Below are 22,975 nucleotides of genomic sequence, written 5' to 3' on the forward strand. Positions count from 1 at the left end.
TCGTGGCTAGTTCTTAAGTTTAAATACTATCTTTTCCATAGCACAATCCTTAAAGTTTTAACATTCTGTTTACATTTGGTGCAATTACATTTTGAACAGTTGATTAAAATGACATAATGAACACGTTGTAAAACAAAATGATGAATACATACATTTCCCTAGGTCTAGCCAAGTCCTAAGCTTCATCTTCCAGTTTACTGCATTATAGTAAGAGTGCTCTTGCTCATCCTTTTTCCCTATTATGGTTGCAGATAAACAATTTTCGGCCTGATACACTCTGTTAACTTGAATCTCTGCTAAATTAGGGGTTTAGGCTAGTCTAAGCAATCCACTTTCTGTTCCTGATTTACACCTATTTTATACATACATTTATTGATCTACAAACAGTAAAGACTTCAGCTACACTGGCTTCAATTCACAGCTCCCAGTTCTTTGTGTAGTAACAGGTCATAAGTGCTCTTGGAGGTTATTGCATTTACACCCCTTGTTCACCACATGCCTTAAAACCATGATACAGCACTCACAGGAACACATGGCCAACAGCAAACGTTTAAACTAGCACTGTGACCCAGAGAAAATCCCATAGACCCATAGTTCTAAGTGGCCCTTTCATTGCTGAGACATTTTGTTCTTTCATTTCAGAAGCAAGTATGTTAATGTATCATTACCTAGGAGCTGGTTGCTTGCTACCACTCTCAGAACCAGCAGGTATGATTGCTCTTCATCCATTTCAGTGCATATTGATTGTGCTTAGTGTAAGGAGCCTTCAGACGAAAGGGGAAATTTCCTACAGACTGTTGTGGGGGCAGCAACATTTGGCATAGGGAGCTTGATCAAGTGGTCCTATTAGCTTGCTACAGTCAGTTCCAAGACAACCATTTCAGCAGAGTCTTAATGATCCTTTCTTGTTTGGTTATTACTGCTAATCATGTTGAGCTTAACTTAAGATTTCCAAATCCTTTAGGGTACATTCTGTAACTGTATGTGCTAGGATAGCACTCACATGAACAAATTTACATACTGTAGTATTTAAATAATTTACTGATAAGGAGTTCGAATTAAATGTATGTTTACTGACTTTGTGAACCTCCTAATGAAAAATCTGGCCTGCAAAGTGCACACCAATCTCTCTCTCCTGGTCCTCCAAACATGCTATACACAGCAAAGCCCCTCTGTGCCCACACTTTCTACAGAGACTATCTGCTCACTAGACTCCAAAAATTCGGTGCTCACTTCATACTTTTTCTGTCCAAAGGAAAAGGACGACCTAAGGATTTGACTTAAGATAGTAGCATTCAATTCGTTATCATCTCAATAAGAATTTTATACTACTGCCTTCAGAATATGTCACAACACATAGGTCAGAAAGGACATTTATAAACACAAACTAATCTATGAGTATCTATGATAAATAGCATAGTAAATCATTATACAACCCCCTTATAAGCTACAGGACAAGTCATATGTGATTTCTGCCATAACTTTACCTTAATTGTCCACGTTCCAGGCTCTGGATCTTTGACATTTACTACCTTTGCAGAGTTGTGGATATTTAGCAATTCATTCAGTCCTGATCCTTTACTGATCTGCTTGCCTAAAAAACCAAGGAATAAATACAGTATTGAGTAAATACAATATTGCCTAAAAAAAACCAGAGAGTAAATACAATATTGTTCTTCTGTACTGATGTATTTTACAATACTTGACTTACTACTTAGCGGTCAATGACATTTACAACAGTCAAAATTCCCTGTAATTCTTTGCCAGAATACTAAAAATACTCATTTATTTTCACTCTTTTTATTCACTTGGGATATTTAATACATCCTGCAACAATACAGAGCTGTGAGAAACCCAGAAAGCATAAGTAAAATAAGTCATCTTGTTCGCAGAAAATACTCAGCTCTCAGTGAAAGGAGGCAGCACAGAAGCAAACTCCCTCGAAGGAGATCTTACAACAGACTTACCCTAACCTGCCTGCCAGCTGCCAGCCCACTCACTCTTCCATTCTCTAGACCTATTTCAAGCAGGATAAACTCCACAAGTAAAAATACTGATAAGCCAGGTTTCTCCTGGCAGAGGGGCATTAGCATGTGAATAAGGGTGGGAATGCATAGAGATCCTCACAGAGAATTTAGCCTGTTAGACATCACAGACATCAATAAAAGAGTGCAAGTTTTCGTACTGCACCATACCACACTTTATATGTACATGTATGCATACAAATATATGGATGGTTGTATGCAGGAACTAGTTCTCCATATAAGCATTTTGCTCACTCAGGGCTGACTACAAAGTACCATCAGCACTAAAAACACATCTGGCTCTTTCAGAGCATGAAAGGGAAAGGTGAAGTTGAGAATGGGATGTCCCAGTGTCACTTTTTAAGACCTTATTAGACATGCCTCAACTAACTTCAGTGAAACTGTGTGGATTTAGGTGCATGGAGCTGACCTATGAGAAAGGAAAACATATAGATGAGGTCAAAACTTCAGCTAAGCCTGACAGTTGCGCCCAAGACTGTGTGTTGTTATGGTTTGAAGAGAAACACTCTGAGTAAACTTCTTTCCTGTAAACAAAGAAGAATGCATCAGTGGAGAAGAGACCAAGTTATATTGCATGGAACCCATCCTGTGCATAAAATATTTCCAAGATACTAAAACCTAAGCTATATCCTTAGCCAAAAGTAATTCAGAGAATACAAAGTATGATCTGAATTTGGTTTTGGAGAGCTGTTCCAGGTTCTTAAGGCATCAACATAACAATGAACAGTAGATTTGTTCAAAATATCTTCAATTACAAATTAGCATCTAAATCTGTCATTGCATTCCCCATCACACACTGCTCAGCTAGAGATGGGCATGAGACAGGGTTTGATTCTGAATTTTTTCATAGTTCAAAGAATCCAGACCTTGGTTTACCTTCCACCACATAAAAAACAACTGTCATGTATAACCCCTAAATGATGGTTCAGTGACTACATAAATACATGAAAAACAACAGCATCCAGAAATTTGAAATGCAAGGACAAACAGTAAGAAAGTAGATGGAGGTGAGATGGTCAGAATAGGGGAGACTTCCAGTTTCTTCTGAGTCAAAAAAATGGAACATCAGGAACAATTTAAATATCAGAAGTGCAGATATCCAAACATCCTGTATTTTAAAAGTAAAATAACATTAAAAAATATCCTGAAATCCTGATACTGGTTTTCAAAATGTGAAAGACACTTATGAATCACAAATATGGCCTTCCTTACTGGAGACAGTTGGAGATGATTTGACTTTTTTATTCACTTTTTTTTGCTATCACAAAAGAAGGTATAAACTACTTCACCTAATGGATCATGAATTTCAATTGCTGGTGAAGGACCACTCAAGGACACTGTAACCTCTTTCAGACTTGGATCAAAAGGGATCTGCCAAGTATTTACAGCCATGGTCAAATGGTCTGTGGACAAGAGATGCACTTTGGAGGCTTGAACTGCTTCTTCAACCCATTTTAACACCTAGAAGAGAAAATAACAGTTGTTGTTATACTGTCAACTGTATTTGTTGTTGAAATGTCTTCTGCTGAAATACTGTCTCTACTGTCTTGTAGAGATTCCATGTTAACTTCTATTATAATAGAAGATCACTACTTTCACCTATGATCCTATTGTCTGATGATATGCAGCTAGTGCATCAGCCTGAGCAAACACAGTGGTAAAGGACTTGCCTAATACAATCGCCCAATGCATCCATTTCAACAAAGACATTCTGGGGACAGCACAAACAGGTTTTCAACTTGTATCAGGAACAGACAAGAGCACAGGAATACAGAAAGAAAAGAAGAAAGCATGCCAGGAATATACAGGAAACAAAGCAGCAACATCAAAGCAAAGGTAAGCTTCAACTTCTACCATAAGAATCAATACATATGATATGACAAAACAGACAGCCTGGAAAAACAAGGACCAAAACTATGTTGTCTTACCAGTGCAGGTACCAGTTCTGAAGTGAATAGGCTTATTTGCCACATTAGGGCAAATATATTTGAAAAAATATTAACAGTTTGAAGACATGCAATTTTAATAGAAGATACCACTGAAGCCATGATCAGCATCATGTTTAAAGCAGTACAGAAACAGACCTGGATACATGTCTACACAACATCCACACATACACCTTTAAAAAGGAATTAAGGATACAAATCTATGCATGTTTCTGGTCATCAACTAACTATTAATCACCTGAAGCAAGAAGGACAACTCCCTCATCCAGATATACTGAGTAATTGCCATCTATGGACTTTTTCTTTTTTTTTTTTTTTTTTTTCCCCTAAAACACCTAATACACATTACTACTAGGCACAGCATACAGGTCAGAATAGAGGGGAACAATGCTTTAGAAGAGAAATTTTTGTGACCAAAACCAAACCAGGGGCTGCCCTGTGCTGGACATAGCCAGTCCCAGTCAGTTCTGCAGCAGCCCCACCACAGCCACAGCTGAGCCCCTCAGCCACGCTGGTGGCACCACTGCGTAAATGTATTTAAGAAAGGGCAAAATGCTGCCTAGGCAGTAAGGGGTGAGGAAAAAAAGTGTGAGAAACAGCCCTGCAGTAGCCAGGTGAGAGAAGGAAGGGAGGCAGCGCTGCAGGTGCCAGAGCAGAGATCTCCCTGCAGCCTGAGGGGACACCAGGTGAAGCAGATATTTCCCTGCAGCATGTGAAACCTCCCCACACCAGAGTGGATTTTTCCTGACAGGACCACAGCCCATGGGAGACACCACACTGAAGGAGAGGAAGAGCATGTGGAGGAAGGAGCAGCAGAGAGAAACCCCTATGTACTGACCACAACCTCCATATCCCCCTATGGCACTGTGGGAAGGGAGGAGGAGTCAGGAGCGAAGTTGAGCTTGGGAAAGCTGGGGGAAAGGTGTTCATAACTTGTCTTTGTTTCCCACTACCTGAATGAGTAATTAAATATCTATTTTAATTGGCAACAAATTAATTTTCCTTAAGTTGAGTTTGTTTTGCCCTCAACAGTGATTGGTAAGTGATTTCCCTGTCTTTATCTCAACCCAGAAGCTTTCTCACTCCATTCCTCCTGTTTTCTCCCCGCTGCCTGGCTGCAGGGAGCAAACGAGCAGCTGAGTAGGAGCTCAGCTGTTACCCAAGGCTAACCTACCACAACCAAAAACCCAACACCCCCCCAAAAAACACACCTGCCCTGTCAAAATAAATTAAACTACATCAGCTCTGTGTGTCACAGAGCTGCAGCATATTTTTTTTAACCCCACTGAAGCAATATTGGTTTTGTGTAACATTGTAAGTATGATTTTCAGTAATATTGAACCATGATTTTAGATTACAGTTAACCATGGCTGCATTCAGAAACATCTTTTAAAGGAGGCTTTTGATTATGCCAGTTCAACTGGTCAGTGCACAAGACTTGGAAACCAACAATAAACTAACCTGGACATGTCATCTGTCAGCAATGGAGGGCTTGAGTAAGTCCTTAGCTCTAGGACCTGATTCAACACATTGGCCCCAAAGAGCCTCATTTCCTTGGCTTCTTGGGCATAACTTGCCTACTTTTTCCATTAAAAAAATGGGTTATACCATAGGTTTCTGTGCAAGATAACTTTGTGATAGAAACTAGATACCAGCCTGTTTTAAATAAAAGTGTACTTGTTCTTTTACGTTAATACTATGAATGCCCAGCAACCTTTGTGCAAATGTGAAAAGTTTAAATAAGTGAAGGGCATGATTCAAAATGCATCTGAAATGGTGGGGGCATGATTTCAAAAATTATTATCCCTCCACTACTAGTAATGACTCACCTGAGACATGTTGAACGCTCTCAACGCAATGTGAAGTGAAACAGCATTGACCGTGTAACAACAGTGCCATGTGCCCTCTCCACACGGGTCTGCATAAGCAAGGTACTTGGGCATACTTTCAAAAGAACATACTAAAATCACAGTAAAATTAACTATACTACTCAAAACCCCTGAAGTAATGTGACCCAAGAGAGAAATACTGTTTCTGCAACAGCTAGTGATACCAGCTATTCAGAAACTCTGTTTACTTTAGACAAGCCTGGAACAGGAATCACAAGACTTCAAAAAGATCCAGCTAATTTTAAGTTTTACCTTTAGAAATTATACGTGTGAGTCCAAAAATGCTTCCAAAAGAAATTTCAATCTATTCTACTCGCCTATATTGAGAAGAATACGACGCTTTTTGGTACTAGGTATATGGAAAAGTTTCCATTTAATTCCAGGATCTTAAGTCCACAGGTAAGTTTTTAAATGAATTGTGAAATTTAATGAACCTGTATAAATTTTCAGAAGAAAGGAATTTTCCAGTCTAGCTTAAACTCATTTCAAAAGACTTAAGCAAAATAAATCAAGTCACAAGGTAAAGCATCGTTGCAGGAACTTTGCCAATATATATAAGAATTGGAATAACATTGGTATTGATACACAAAATTCTTTCTTAAGCTCAGAAGGGTTAATAATACATACCTGAAAATTTGGTAAAATGACATTTTAACATGGATACAATAGGGAAAAAATTGTTATTCCCGAATTACTTTTTTTTTTTTTAAACAACAAAATTAGGTAACAGTTTTAGCCCCCATGACACATTTTTGCGGTCTTCTAGTCATCACTACCTCATGCCCAACTCATGACCATCAACCTGACATGCCTCTTCCTGAGCAGCAAGCACAGCAGCCGGCAGGGTGGAGATGGCAACCCACCCATCCAGCACTCCTGGACCAGTTCTGTGTTTACTACTCATGGTTGGAAAGAGTTAGAAGGTCCAAGCCTTCAGTGGCTTAGCTCACTCTCATACTCTAGCCTCATGAGAAAAGATTCTCTATAATTAGTTCAGTTTTCTATTGAAACCATTATTTCACAGTGAAAACAAGCTAGAACAGAAAACACAGATGGAAAGAACACACAATTCTATCTAGGTCAATTTGCAAGCACTACTAAAGCTTACAAACCATCTCTCCACATTATAAACCAACACAAGATAGTGGTTCATGATTGCTCAAAGCCATTCCTGCATTGAATGAGAAATAATTATAACAAACTTAAATCCTAAAATTACTAATTGAAAGCATACATGATCTCAGTGATCCCAAAGGACTTTGTTGACATTTGACAGCAACTGCAACACAAAAAACACATCTTAAAATCAGAGTACTGGCAATGACACTATTCCAGCAGCTTTTACCAAAAGATATAGAACAATGCCTAACAGCAGTCACACTGATTATAAAATGCACCTGGAGCCAAATTATCATCTTGCCATTGGTTACTTCCTTGGGGTGCTCAGGTTTTATATGTTGTTTTTTGTATGTCGTAGTTCATGAGTACAGGGACATGAAGGAATTGTTTCTGAAGTTAAACCAACAAAGAATTCCTCCCTCTTCCCTCCTTGCTGCTGCTCGTTCTCCTTCCTAAAGTTCACTGCCCCTGCTTGTCTGTTTCTGGGGTCATGCTGCAAGCCAGACCATTAGAATCATAGAATCATTATCTGGATTGAAAACAACCCAAAGAGGGGGAAAATGTCTTCAACCACAGTCACCAAAACTCCATAGCACACAACTTCAGCAAAAGAATTTAAGACAGGTTCTTCCACCTTTAAAATTTTTTTTGTGTTTGTTGTGGGTTTTTTCCTAATTACATCTCAGTCTACTACATCATATTAATTTCCTTTACAAGTCTGGCTTTCACACAGTATAGTTCACTTCAAGCCACTGCAGGACCATGTTACTTCTACAGACTTGGGAGACAAGTGGGAAGGCTCTCCACCGGGAAGTTTATCAGCATGCAACCTTCCATTTCAAAGCAAAAATCTAATCAAAACAATACTTTTATGAGCCCCAGATAGACTTTTTGGCAGACAGGAGAGCTGAGACATGGAAATTGTTCCAAAAGCTCACTTTCTTTCAAAGGTAAATTATATGAGGCCTTGTATCCTATCACTGGAAACACAAGCAACAGTTATTTAATGATGCACAGCAGTCTAGTGTACTTTAAGAGAATAAAGAACACTTTCAAATTGGAAAAGGAATTTTCAGTAAAGAAAGTGAAGTAAATCCAATCTTCTTCTACTCCTTTCCCCCATCAATGACAAAAAAGTAATTTCAGTTAACCATAAAGTCAATTCAGACAACACTGCCACAAAAATACCAACACCAATTCAAATAGCATTGGGAAAAGAAGAGCCTGTCTTGTACCCCAAGTCCTCACAGTCCGCCGCTGAACCAACCAATATACTTGCAACTGTGATGCTACTCTAATTCTTTTAAGGTAAGTTTCTGGTCTTTGGACAGAAGAAACACATCTAGCATAAAAAGACTGGCTTCAACTTCCACTGGGCCACTTTTCTTCAAATGACAGACTGTCAGCACCTCTTGGGCATGTTCTGCAGAGACCATGCATCAAGTATTTTTGGGTGTGGAAGGGAACCAACTCTTTAGGTTTTGGTTTCTTTGTTGAGACAATCCAGCATAGGGCTCACTGCATGTGACCAGGCTGGTTTTTGTCAAGGTGAGAATACATCTTACCAGAAATGGGAGCTAAGCCTCCCTGATAAAATCCAGTAAATAAGTTTATTGGTAACAAATCAAATCAGGTCAAAAATCTAACCTGAAGGGCACATATTTAGCTGTCTCACTGAGTCAGTTAATAATGGAAAACACAGGTCCACGGGGTTAGCTTCCACACTGCTTTGCCAAAGTTAAAGTGCAACTGAGCTACCACTACATGATTCAGATGTCTGCATAAAAAACAGAAATAATTTTTTATGCATTCAAAAAATGACACATTAGAAGTTGTAAATAACCATGATTTGATTGATTTCCAGAGTTGTATACTGAATGTGATTCCTTATGGATTTCCCAGTGCAGCTGGGAAAGTCTGTCAATAAAACTACTTTTTAAAAAAGTCAAAGAGATATCACATGTCTGAGACAGAACACTCCGAACATACAGCTACCAGTGCACAACAAAAAAATAGTATTGACATAACTCAAGACCACCAAAATTGATATCACTAGATTCCTTAAGAAATTTCAACATAGAGAATTGGCTATGTTCTCTTTCCAAGAGAAGCAAAGGTAACATTTTCCTCCGTCTCCCTCCTCCTCCCTCTGCTCCCATCTTTGACTCTCATTTTACAAATAAGAACATTCATTCAAAAACTATCCAAATCCACGAGACCAATTTAGGGTTTGAGTTAGCATATAAACATGAATTTAACACAGTTAATCTCATTTGTTTAAAGCAATAACACACACTGAAAGAAAAAAAACAAAACACAATACCCCAACCTATTTTAACATTCCTTTGCTTTCAGAAGGCTTCAAAATGTCAGCTTCAAAGAAAAAAAAACAACAAACCCTCAGCCTTAGATTTTTAGATCAATTTAAACCTGCTGAGTTTAAAGTAAGGGAATTTTCAGCTGGATGGATGAGTACACACTAAGTTTTGTGGTCCCTGCTGGAACTAGATAATTTTCAGGCAATGAAAACGAATTCTGAAGATGTAAAAATATTTGAACATTTACCAAGATCCAGTCTGAGTCCAGAACAGAGATTGAGCTCAAACTTTTCTTTTTTAAATCTTTACCCAGGTTGGTTTTCTTTTCTTAATGAAAACAGTCTTCCACCATGCAAGAGCTTCCTAAACACCTTTACTCATCTGCTATAGTTTGATAATTTAGCTAGTGCAATAGATGTAAAATGAAAAGACAAGTATTGCCATAGTTTCATCTCAGATGTATAACATGAATTTCAAGGATACTAGGTTTCCATCTGTATATCTGACAGAATGAGAAGATTTATCTGCTCCTGAAGCACAACATGAGGTTTTTCTGGTTCTGATTATTTTTTAATATTAATGACACACAATTCTGTTATCTTTCCTTATCTTTCTGGGCACATGAAGTGGAAGGTGACAGGGATCAGTCAGCATGGGTTTTTCCAAAGGGGGCAGTGGTTACTGGATTGAACTGTTGCACCCACTATACCTTTAATGGGAGTTTGGTCTGTCTCCTTTCATTCCAACAGCTAGGTAGTCAGATGAGGACATGAATACAAATCACTGCCAGGATTCTAAAAGTACCTCCTAATTCTGTAGCTCCTACCATTTGTTACACTGAAAAACAAAAAAACCCCCACCAAACTTAAGAAGAGTTTGCATCTCCTTCCACTTTTGAAATCTATGAAGGAAGAGTAGAGCTACAAAAGTGTGTCATATTTCTGAAGAGCTGGCATACACATTTTATATTTTGACCCATTGTGAATACAAAGTAAAGAAAAGTGGGCCTGGCTCAAGATCCTCACGGAAGTCCAACCAACACTAAACATTAGGCACGGGCTCTTAAGCACACGTTATGCCAACTATGTCTGACCTTAGGCATATGGGAATGTATTTCCTTATATAAATACATACTGATCTAGTTATACAGAGTATGATTTTTAGAGCCTCCGGTTCCTATAATTATACATTGCCTAAGCTGACAAGGGTTATGTCCTCATCCTTGTATTGTTAGTTTGTGCAATTACTTTGCATAACTGTCAAGTTGTTACATTAGCCACACCACCTTAATCTCTTTATGGTCCTTAACCAAAAGGGGCACAACAACACATTTATATCTCACAGGAGTGTTACACGAACAGATAGAGCAATGAAGTACTTAGATTCTACAGCAACTGCTGTAAACCTTAGCTAAAATTCCAGTTTATTAATTGTATGCAGGCTGGCTGATGACCCTGCGGCTACTTCGGAGTTCTCTTATAGCAGAAATTGCCCTTAAAATAAAACGCATTATCCCAGGGAAGAATTAGGTTGTGCAACTGCCATTTCAGAAAAAAGAAAGCAAGAACACCTTTGTTTTTAACACAAATATATATCAGAGGTAGAAGCTACTGAGAGCAAGTAAGAATCTTGAATCCAGAGTAGAACCTGACTTCAGTTTTTGAGAGTTTTTCATGTTCAAAAAATGAAAATGGAAGGCAACAGAATGACCCAGCTGTCTTAAGTCCAGCAGTAACTTGCTTGTATAGTTAATTTTTTCCCCAAAGTTCAATAAGCAATTCTGGGAGATCCATTTCCCAACCCTGTCATTCCAAAGAGGTTTGCAATACTGCTGTAACACTGGTTTGGAAGTAGATTTTTTTTTTTTTTCCCCCTCCTTTGGGACCCTTACAGAAAGCCCACAAAACAACAGCAGCTTCTGTTGTTCTGCCAAAATGTGACTTGATGAATATTATTAGAGGGGGAAGGACAAACACAGAAATAATTTATAACACTTCACCAGAGAATTTGCTCTTGCAACCTGCCCTGCTGTCAGGTCATTTCTTGGAATGCATACTGAAACCTGGAAAATCTATGGAGCATGGTCTCTATTCCCATTTGTTTACTCTGGGTCTCAAGAATATTTCTCAAACAGTCAAACGAACAGGATCTGAAGTTAACTGTTTCATTGCTTAAGTATATATGGGTTCATACTTCCACCCAAAGAGAAAAATATTCTAAGAATGCTTTTAAATGCACATCTAAAAATATGACTGAGACAGTGCATGTGAAAATTATGCTATGAAAATAAATCATAAATTATATATAATTACATGTATAAAAAACACACAACTGAAAAATTTATTAGTGTTGAATCTCAAGCTCTTCAAAGTTAGGAAACAAGAATTAAGCCTGCCTGCTTTCAACTGTGTTTAAAACATCCTTTTGCAGTTGCTTTATGATAGTGCTTATGCACATAATCACAGTCTATTTCCTCCAGAGAATCCAAGTTCCATATAAAGTAGAAAAAAGACAGCTGTAACTATTTTTCTTTCCTTCCTTGTTTGGCATTCACTGTACAATACATATCTTCAGAGTAGAAGCATACTCTCTAAGGCAGCATTCAGCTGCCTCTCCCATGAAACCATTCCTTCTTTTTCTATGAAAATGGATAATGACTGTTTGGGACATGGTTTGGGTTTCTGTGGTGGGGTTTTGGTAGTGGGAAGGAGCTACAGGGGTGGCTCCTGTGAGAAGCTGCTAGAAGCTTCCCTGGATCCAAGTCAAACCCGCCTCTGGCCAAGGCTGAGCCCATCAATCTTGCCTCTGGGAGAACAGATTTAAGAGGGGAAACCTGTAGCAGGGAAGGAGAGTGGAATGTGAGAGAAAGCCCTACACAGACAGCAAGGTCAGTGAGGAAGGAGGGGGAGGAGGTGCGCCAGAGGAGGCTGATGCCCCTGCAGCCCGTGGTTAGTCGGCAGGCTGTCCCCCCCCAGTCCATGGAGGCAAGCTGGGGAGCAGATGCCCACCTGCAGCCTGGGGAGGAGCCCACGCCAGAGCAGGGGGATGCCCCCAAAGATGGCCGTGACTCCATGGGAAAGCCCGTGCTGGAGCAGTCTGTGCCTGAAGGACTGCAGCCTATGGGAAGGACCAACGCTGGAGCAGTTCATGAAGAACTGCAGCCTGTGGAAAGGACTCACATTGGAGAAGTTCATGAAAGACTGTCTGCCATGGGAGGGACCCCACGGTGGAGCAGGGGAAGGGAAGAGTGAGGAGTCCTCCCCGTGATGAGGAGGGACCAGCAGAGAAAAGGTGTGGCGAGCTGACCCCAACCCCCATCCCCTGACCCCTGTGCTGCTGGGGGGGAGAAGGTAGAGAATTCAGGAGTGGAGTTGAGCCGGGAAGGAGGGAGGGGTGGGGAGAAGGTGTTTTAAGATTTGGTTTTATTTATCATTACCCTTGTTTTGATTTTATTGGTAGTAAATTAAATTGGTTTTGTTTTTTCCCCAAGTTGAGTCTGGTTTTTGCCTGTGACCATAATCAGTGAGTGATGCCTCCCTGTTATTGTCTCAACCCATGAGCTTTTATTTATATTTTCTCCTCCTCATCCCACCAGGGCCAGCGGAGTAGTGAGCGAGCAGCTTCATGGTACTTTGTTGCCGGCTGGTCTTAAACCATGACAGGACAGAAGGAGAAGAGAAGGCAAGAAAACAGGGTTATGCAGCAAACCTTAATTCTAAGATATAATTTTGAGCTTTTGACTTTGTCACCTTCATATTATTCTTGTAAAGCAGTGGAGGGGCTTTTTACATTTTTAACAAAGTGAAACAACATTTAAAATTGCTTCCTCATGTACCATCATCCAAACATATGCTTGGTTCATACACACTACAGACCTTTAACACTAACCTAGCCGTGTAGGCCTAAGTGCTAGGTTGCCATCCTCCATGAGGACTAACAGCCAGGAGAAATAGGATGCTTTTCTAGTGAGGTTTAGACTTCTGTTCACAGCAAAGCATTCATGAGTGTGAAGTGTACTGAACTCCATTCCATATCCACATGATCTTACAGACATTAGCCTTCTGCACCTTCCCCATAAGAATGGCCCCTTTTGCACCATTCCTTTTAACATGTTCTATTACTAGTCTTGTCCTATCCCTGTCTTCAGTCCCCTCCTAATCTTCTCTCATTCACATCATGGCTTTTATTCACAGGCTTCTCACCCAGGTTCCAAAATTATTTTTTTTTCCCTCATCTAGTCTCATCCAACTTTCGAGTCACTCAACAACACCCCCTTTTTCTACCAAAGTCAACACCATGTCTCCAATCTCCTTTACAGTCATTCTCAGTTCTCCTCCCATCAATGTTCCATATATGGTACATAAATTACTACTTATTTTAGAAATCAGTAAGCAAGCTGTATTTCTAAGTAGCCCAGGGAAAATTTTCCCTTCTTGCAGGAAGGTTAAAATAAGAAAAATCAAGTGTTTCAATACTAAAAGAAATGGAAAACTACCACTCACTAGCCCAGTTCTTGTGAACTCCCAGCTTTAGCCATACTGATCAGTCCAATTCATCAGACACAGTAATGACTCATTTTTACCACAAACAATCAAAATGAACTGGAGGCGTGATCTGATGACTAATTAATCTCCACTGTTTTTAAGCTGTACTAAATTCATACCCTGCTGATCATCACTGTTCATCTTGACACCAGTTCTGGCATCAGTACAAACCTTTGGGCATCAGAATCACTTACAGGAATTTCCTTAAAGTATTCCATTATGAGGGGAGTAAGTAAGTGTGGTGTAATATAACTTCAGTTCAAGTCAAAATTAGTACCTTCTGGAAAGATACAAATAAAATTGGATATGGTTATGAAAATACAGAATCTGTTCTTAACAGAAGAATTTAACCCATGTTTGCTGAGTATTCTCAATGCATTTTAATTTCGAGCAATTATTGCAAATTAAGCCCTGAGCCTTCAAAAGCAGACATGCAACCTCACTGCAGCCAAGAAAAATCACACCCTAAAGAAACACCTTTCAAGATCAGGACTTAAATGCTTTGATAGAACAAGCATAATAACCTTTCCAAGACATTGGAGGCAAAATGAGAATGCTACTGTTCTTTTGAATGGATGGACATTCATTTTAGAACTGATTCAATAGGATAAAAAACCTCAAACTAGAGAGCAGTTTGAAAAATTTCAAACTGAAGACCACTTAATTTGTAGTTAAGAATGGTAGTCTTTACAAACTGTTAATAGAAGTAGAACTTCAAAACCAAAATTTGAACAGTAAACCTTTCCCTTTTAAGGACTCTGATCACAAAATACTTTTTCTCTCTTACAGACCTGGAATCAGATAATTAATCAAATTTTACCAAATATGACACAAACATATTTCACCTCTTACTATTAGAAACCTGTCACGGTTTTTGAATACAGAGTTACCTCTGGAGATGCTGGTACACCCAATATCCCAAATAAAGGAAAAATCTACAAGAATTTTAGATAATAAAAACACAACTTGTGCTTTGGACTTTTAAGAATATTCTTATTAATCTAATGCACAGAAACCGTTGCAAATTTGTCAAAATATGACCTTCCTGTCATACTGTTAGAGGAGCTTCATTCAGCAAATAAGTGGAGATACTTACATATTTCACAAAGTGCGTCGCTGGACTGAACCCAACACCACTTTGTCAATTGACAATAATTTTGACCAAGTTAATTGTAGTATTTGCAATCATAAAATATTTTTCAGAAGTGAAAAAAAGCAATAAGTTTTCTTAGTCTTCTCAATAACACAAGAATTAGATAAGTATCAAGTATTGTTTTCTTGTGTTTCCTTGTAGCTAGCTTATAATATTGCTTCATTCTCCACTTAATACACAAAGGGCAAGCACAAGAGTAATGGTTTGAAACTTTACACACTAAAAATAGTTTTGTTTGGGTTTTTTGGGGGTAGAACAATCAAAAATGTTTTAACAAAACAAGACATTGGTTTGGCAGAGTATTCAGAGTCAGTGAATTTGTAGCTCTTTCCCAATCTACAATTTAGCATTAGCTGTCTCTAGGCCCAAAACAGTGAATATGTTTTAGCATTTATAAACTTCATTCTTTACACATCATTGACTACTCAGATAAAAAGGAGGGCAAGTTTTATTTCTGTTGAATCTTGCCTGAAGGATATACCATAAACAGATGATGCAGATTACTACTACATCTCCTGTTCATTTGCATCCACCCATTGGCAGATACGCTCCTTGAAAATAGGAATTCTGATCCAGAACTGAAATCTGCAGTAAAGATTTTATTTGGGATGACAGTGTTTTGGTAAACTCATTTTCACAGTCTCTTAGCCCAGATGCAGTTTTATGTAAGGTCAATGATCACTAAAATTATTTTAGAGTCTTTGGGGTTTGGTTTTAATGCAAATTGTTCAGCAGTTATTGTGGAAGACTTCTGGAAGTGATTCAGAGCTTTTGTTTTGTTTTTTTTACCTAGGCGATCTCTTACAGCCTATGGCCACTGGAAGGAGATGCAATTATATAAAACAGTGTAGTCTTCCCTCCCCCTCAAAAAAGACCCTGCAAGAGTAGCACCTACCAATATCATCACTTGTTGATATCAATCTTTGGCTCTTGTGCAGCCATGGGCTGTCTAGCCCACAGATGAGGAGCCCATTATTTGCTCAAAGGAAATGCTGAGATGAAGCAGGAAGGAGGTAAAAGTGGCTACTGAAACCACCAGCTTAAAACCTTACTCAAAATTCATATAGACTAACGATTCAAGCAAAAGCTGGTATTCTTAGAAACGGAAAAGTGCCAAGAATTTCAGAAGGCAGAGGCAGGCAGTCGACAAAACAGTGCATGCAGCTCCACTTAAGAACATGGTGTTGCCTAGCTCCTATAAGTGGCTTTTTCTCCTCACTTCTACCCCCCAAAAGCAGAAGAAAACAAAACCAAAACAATCAAACAAAAACTTAATCCTAAAACTTCAGTCCTGGCAAAGAGCATTTCGCACTGGCAGTATCATGATCCCTTCTGTATAAAGGGTTTTCATGGAGTTTCACAGAGAGAAGTTTTACCCTTCATAGGCAAATAATAGCAAAACACAGGTCAGGAACTGCACAGTCCCAACAGCTAATTTCTTTTCCTATGACTTTTAACCTAACATCCCCAATAAGAACTTCAATTTTTCTAGGCAACAACAGTAGAAAACTGCAATTTATTTCCAACATTTGTCATCGTCCATTCTAGGAAATAAAGAAAAAGGAACAAACTGAAGTAGTTTTTTATTTAAAAAACTCATCTAGTTTTTGCCTATACCAGGAAATCAAAAGAAAACATTTACAACATTTATAAACAATTCCAGCTCTCCAGATAACTAACAAGTGATTTCATCTCTCCAAATTATTTCGTCATGCACTATTGAAATTTCATTTCTGCCTAAGACTCACTGGAGTTTTCAAAGAAAATAGTCCTTCAAGGCTGTGAGTCAGCAATCACAATTAACAGCAGGTCAGCAGAGCTGTCAAAAGTATTGAAACAGTAACCTCAATTAAAAAGTTGCCACAGTTACTTTGTGAACAATGGAAAACTGTTAGCTCACACCCATCTGTCCATAGGGTGAAGACCATCTTTGTCCAGGCTTACTGGCAATCCCTTACTTGCTAACAAAATGCTCATTTAAAGATGATACTGCACTCTCATTCAGAGCAGTAAAGTCACTGGGCTACTCAGACCACCAAACTGCTCTGTATTTTAAAGGCTCTCCTCCTGGAAGCCTTCTGGCACAGGTGAAGGGAAGTTGGCAAGGTTCTGTTCAGATATGGCAGGTCAGACTTCCCCAGTGTAAATAAAAGTCGCAGAATTGCATCCTCATATAGCAGATGGAAAAACAAGGAAACGTGGAACAGTCCGCATATCAATAGTACAACATTTAGAATTTCCCCTTACACTCCCTAACCCACGATCAGGTCATTTAACTGGAGATTTTTCATTTAAAGATTTAGAGTATAAGCCTCTGCCTTGTTTTCAATATATATTGCAGAGTTACCTCATTAACTTGTTTTTTGTCCAAGTGAAAAACTTGACCAGAACTCGTTGAGGCAATTTCTTCATAGACCTTGTAACCAATATGATCCCTGTCATCACAGTCTCCAGTCAGCACAAATACTACCTGTATTTAAAAAAAACCAAAATAATCAATTGGCACACAGTGCAAACTTTAGGAAAACATTGCAAAGACAGCATTAAGGCATGATGACAAAAGAACTGTATCACTTGGCTTGGGTTCATATTACTTTGCATGAAGGACAGCCATATTGCACTCACTACTGATGGAAAAAGCAATGGAGAAGAAAAGGAACAGACAAGAATCACTTTAGAAATGATACTCATCTATCAGCACTTGTACTTCACAGAATACTTGTTTCAGAACAATATAAAAACATCCATGTAAGTAGTAAGCTGACCAAGAATACATAGACTGGCAGAAGGTTCACTTGCACTATTTAATTCACAACATTAAAAGGAATATTCCTTTAAGTTTTTTCTTAACCAGATCAGTTAACTCTCTATTTAAAAAAAAAAATCCCTAGAATCGAAGTATTATGTTCCCTTCTGTAAAAAGACTTCACCGAGCCTCACATAGAAAAATTTTACCCTTCAATATTGAGAAAACAGGGCATTAAATACATAAACCAGCTCAATGTAAATCCCCTCTGTACCTGTGATTGTTTCTGCTGAATGAGTTGAAGTACTTCATGGGTAAGTCTATAATCTTTGGACCGTGCATCAGTAAATACATAGATGAATGAACCAGGAAGAGAAATTTCTAGAGCAATCTTTATTGCTCCGATGCTCATCTCTGGACAGTCTCCACCACCCTGCTCACAATAAGAAGAAAAACAAAACATTTTTCTGAGAAGGAACATGCCAAATAAGTTGCTTTTGCAATATTCAGGACAGATGCTTTCTCAGATTCTAATAATTTATTCACTTTTTTTATCCTAAGCATTATATGGTTTCTGCAGAGTGCTGTCACAGACTCGCACTCCCAAGCAGCAACTGCAATGATTCCTTAGGGAAAATAAAGTCAAAGGGAGGGTTGTGGTGAGCTCTGAAAATGGTTGGTGTCATGGTCACTCTTATCTTTTCTGGGAGCACCATGTTTTGTTTAGCTCCAGCTCTTGCGACAGCTCCTTTTCCTATACTCACACGCTCCCTTACTGGCTGACAATTTAATTGCTCCGGTAGTATGCAGCAGTCATGGGAGGTCATGGTCATAGACACAGATGGGAAATGATCTCAGCCAAGCAGTGCTGAGCTCCAGGAGGACCTTTAGATACCACAACAGCAAGAACTTGACCTAGACTTCACACCGCAGAGCAGCCAGTGCAGGGAGCTCAGCAGAGGGGCCACAGGTGATGTGTACCCAGTGACCTGTATCACTAAGTAGACAGCTGCGTAACTGGAGATTTTTCAGACCACCTCTTCACTCAAAATGCTTCCAAGTATGACTTTATTTAACTTTATATGAAAGGATCAGTTTCTCTTCCTAAATTAAGAATTAGAGGAAAACACTTTAAATAAAAGTTCACTTTAACTTACATAAAAACTAATTTGGCATATTGAAGGCAGAAGTTTCCAAAGAGCTGAATATGAACTGTAAAACCTGCCCCTGTAAACAGCAACAGATCTCTGCACTTTCAAGATTAAATATAGAAGTTATTTGTTTTATTTCTACAATCAACAAGCCTTCACACATACTTATATACAAATCTCCACATGCTGGCAAGGAAGAAGGAAAAAGATAATGCAATTGTTGCATCTATTTTTAATCCTTGAGATGCCATCAAAAATTATGTTTTAAGGTTAAACATTCACACAGACACATAAACTAGAAAAAACCTTGCGTCCCACAGTCCCCCAGTCTTTAAGAAGTTCAGCTGTCCCCAATTAAATGTTCATGTCAGTAACAATTTTTAATCTATCAGTATCTTTAATCCAATTTCAAAGCAAGAATATCAATAAACTTCTCAGCTATGTTAAAGAATAGATACATTGCCATTGTTCTTTTTTATAAGTCAGTCCTTTCTAAATGTAGTCTAACTTTTATGGGAAAAGCAAGTGGCAGACTCCAGACAGCCTGAAATTCAAGAGATAATTCTCCAAAAATATTTTTGACACACGTCAGAACTTTATCTTGGCAATGCTTATACAATCCTATGGGACAGATCAGTATATCCAAGTTATTTCTTTCCTGCTCCTGCGAAGTGAGTATCATATTCAGCAAAAGACTCTTCCAAGTAAAGCTTTAATTTGTAGGCAAAATCAAGATAATAGCTAATTTTTTACAGATACCTACCTGGAAAAAGGAAATCTGTATTCCCACTTCAAGTCTACTTGATTATTGTCTCCTGTAGTATTTTATATGGCAGCATCTATTTTCTACATGTAACAGGAAAAGCACTGCTGGCAGCATCTACTTTCTACATATAATAGGAAAAGCACTGCTGACCTAAATGGTTATTCTGAGAACAAGCATGAACTTTTTTATTCTCATAACATAGAAGAGGGGTATTCTCAAAAGGCAGCTGGGTAAAACTACGAAACAGAAATGTATTAGCTTTATTTAAAAAAAAAAAAAAAAAAAATCCTTTAAGTGTTTCCTGCCTTTCTCTCCAAATTGCAATTAAATATGGTTACAATTACTTTGTGAAGTTTTCTGGAAAGACAGATGTGAGTAAAGCTCAGCAAGTCTCACCTTCTGTTTGGTTTGGAGAGGCATACAGAAATGTAGGTTCTTAGCTCAGCTCATCTGTACTATTGACATTTCTTATGTCTAAATTTAATATCTAGATAACTATTTCCTTAAATGCCATTGTATCCACTTACAAATGGATAATTTAGTATCAGATTTAAAAAGCGTCATCAACAACTCTTACAGAATACTACTTTCGTTAAGTTGTTAATTTTTACACTGAGAAATACTCAAGTAAGGCCTTTTCATAACTGTTAATGCAAGTGTATTGGCACCTGTATCATAGGATCATGTAACACTCAAACTATGTGAATATAACTTTAGAAGTTTTTTTATATAGACAAGATTTAAATATATTGCTTATGCAAATAATTATCCATTGTGAAAACAGTATTTAATACAAGAATACACAAAAAAATCTGCTTAACTCAGGAAAAAAGAAGACACTAAGAAGCCACTGCTGCCAAGTACAAGTTATTGTCATGCTGTCCATAAGAATGATTCCCAGTTAATTACAGATGAAACATAGGCAAAAATAGGATCCACTTATGAGGTGTCAAAGGAATACTTCTTTTATCACTTTGAATGTAAAAAGAAACAGGGCCTAGTTTCTTCAGTGAAATGTATACAGACTAATTTTTACCTGATGTCAAATGCCAGCCAAAAGCTTATTTCTAATGTCATGTACAGACCCTCCAGTTGTTCTGTGACCAGATGAATTTTGTTGGAAAACAAGGGATGGGCTTATCCTGATGTCCAGGGAGGACAAATTCTGCAGTATTCCTGGACAACATATTTTGATCTGTTTTATACATAAGACTCCTTAAAATAATTTATCCTCACCTTAATTTTAGCTTTGTTTATTAATGAGAATATTTGCTCTACACCATTTTTCAAAATAAACCTAACTTAAAATTTCCCCTACCTCCACAATATTTATTCCTGCATCTTAACTGCCTTTCTAGGAAAAATACTAATAACAAACATGTAGCAAAAGTTTACATTTTCTGAGAACTACTGCAAGATGACCTATCAGTCCTGTTCTAATCACTTTTTTAATTTATATTTTGGCCTTTCACCAATATAATGAATGAACGCAAGTCAGTGAAAGTCTTAATTTAGCTGAATGAGCATATCTTGAAAGTAATTATGAAATATGCAATAAATTGGGATTAAAAAAAGAAATCTTAAATTCATTAGTAACTTCTAAACAACTTGTAAATGAAAAGTTTTAAATTCCCAAAAGCTTCCTTTAAATCATATACTTTTTAGAAATAGCTGCAGTTATTTTCCAGTATAGCTATTTAGAAAACAAAAAGTGAAGACTGGAAGGATTTTTAAAGTTTACATTTCCCCATGAAGGAGAAAAGCATAACAGCTGGCATTTTCTGCCTCCTTGAAAGTTTACTATTGGCTTCTCCAAATTTCAAGCTTTCTGCCAACATTTAAACTACTTATTCTTCCCAAAAGAGCACTATTGGCTTTCAAACAATCTTTTATTACAGGCATTACAGCATGTGCCAGTTTCTAAGGAAGAGTCTGTCTGGCACTACTGACTCCAACAAGGTTCTCTGCAGGTCAGAAGCATTTTGCTTGATTAAACGACAAGACAATAGGATCATATTTTCTTTCAGTAAGGGTAACTCCATTCCAATACTTCCCTTTCTTTCCAACACGTGATCCAGATGTCATTTGTGGTTCACTCTCACCCAGGGAAACTTCACCAAGGGAGATGTACTGGTGTGCTAGTTTAAAAACTGCTACTTGTCTCCTAAGCATAGCTACAGAAGCAATTCAACAGTGTTTGTGTAAGTCAAGAGCAGCCAAGTCAGCCTGATGCCTTTGAATCAGTAGGTGCAAAGTAACACATGGCAGTGAAGGCTGTACCTAAGTAATACTTGATGAGTCTTACAGTCCTTTTGTACCTAAATTAGTTAAAGCTAATGAGGGGTTTTCATGGGAAATAAGTTCCAGAACACAATAAAACCGTTCATAAAAGCATCTGTGAACAAGTGGCAGGACTAGTTAAAATGCAAAATAAATGTTAGCATTATCTAACTGTTCTTTCTTGTATTATTGAACTGAGTCCCCACACAATGATGTAAACTAAGACAAAATAATTAATTATAATCATAAACTAAGATGACCAGGGAACAGGAAGATGACAGTTTGTGCAGGTAAAATGACAGAGGTAAGTGACCTACATCCTGATGAAGCATTGCAGCAGAAACATCAACACGAGAGGAAAGATTAGAGGGAGGAAACAGGGCCTTTGCTAGAACCACATAAAGAACGAACAAGTTACTCACCTGAACATAAAGCTCCCTGAGTTCAAATTGAAATTTCTTGGGATCTGTGGTTATCGTCACCGGACCAATTTCTAGGATGAAAACAATTGGAAACTATGAGGAAAACACAAAGTTATCAAAAGACAACTTCAAGTGAAGAGCTTGAAACTGTTTCAGATTAATAAAAATCTGGTAGTAAAAAAGAAACAAAAAGGAATAATTGAGAATGATATACCCAGCACTGAAATCCATGATTCCAAATCTAGTAACTCTAAAATCATTCTAGTATTACCAACTTCTAGGTGTCTTAAACATTTATAGGCACATAAAGCATTCTGTGTTGTGTTTCTTTCACATTTGATTTTGACCAATCATTTAATTGTTCTTAGTAATCAGAAGGGAAGAACAATCCCCAAAACAAGTGTGGCTGCACCAAAAAAATAATGTATTTTTTCAGAAACAGTTGTATAGGTAAACATGAAGGAGAGGCCTCTCTGAACAGAATATACATACTAGCTTCACTGACCAATGTATTAAAAAAAAAAAAAAAAAGTGCCACATCTCTTGCCTGAAAGAACCATGTACCCTCTAGCTGGAAAAGCCTGGTGTGAGCCCAA

General features: G+C 38.1%; 1 protein-coding gene across 1 annotated transcript in view; it reads right to left on the reverse strand.

Moving 5' to 3' along the window:
* The window catches only part of HMCN1 (hemicentin 1), a 210,070-nt gene that overhangs the window by 152,154 nt on the left and 34,941 nt on the right, over positions 1-22,975 (reverse strand). The window contains exons 2-6 of the mRNA XM_069789569.1: positions 22,380-22,450; positions 18,035-18,193; positions 17,362-17,484; positions 3,335-3,506; positions 1,488-1,594 (exon numbers count right to left, since the gene is read on the reverse strand). Coding sequence (XP_069645670.1) covers positions 1,488-1,594; positions 3,335-3,506; positions 17,362-17,484; positions 18,035-18,193; positions 22,380-22,450 — 632 coding nt within the window. The remainder of the gene's footprint in view (positions 1-1,487; positions 1,595-3,334; positions 3,507-17,361; positions 17,485-18,034; positions 18,194-22,379; positions 22,451-22,975) is intronic.

This window comes from Haliaeetus albicilla, chromosome 8 (assembly GCF_947461875.1).
Source record: "Haliaeetus albicilla chromosome 8, bHalAlb1.1, whole genome shotgun sequence".
Classification (NCBI taxonomy): Eukaryota; Metazoa; Chordata; class Aves; order Accipitriformes; family Accipitridae; genus Haliaeetus; species Haliaeetus albicilla.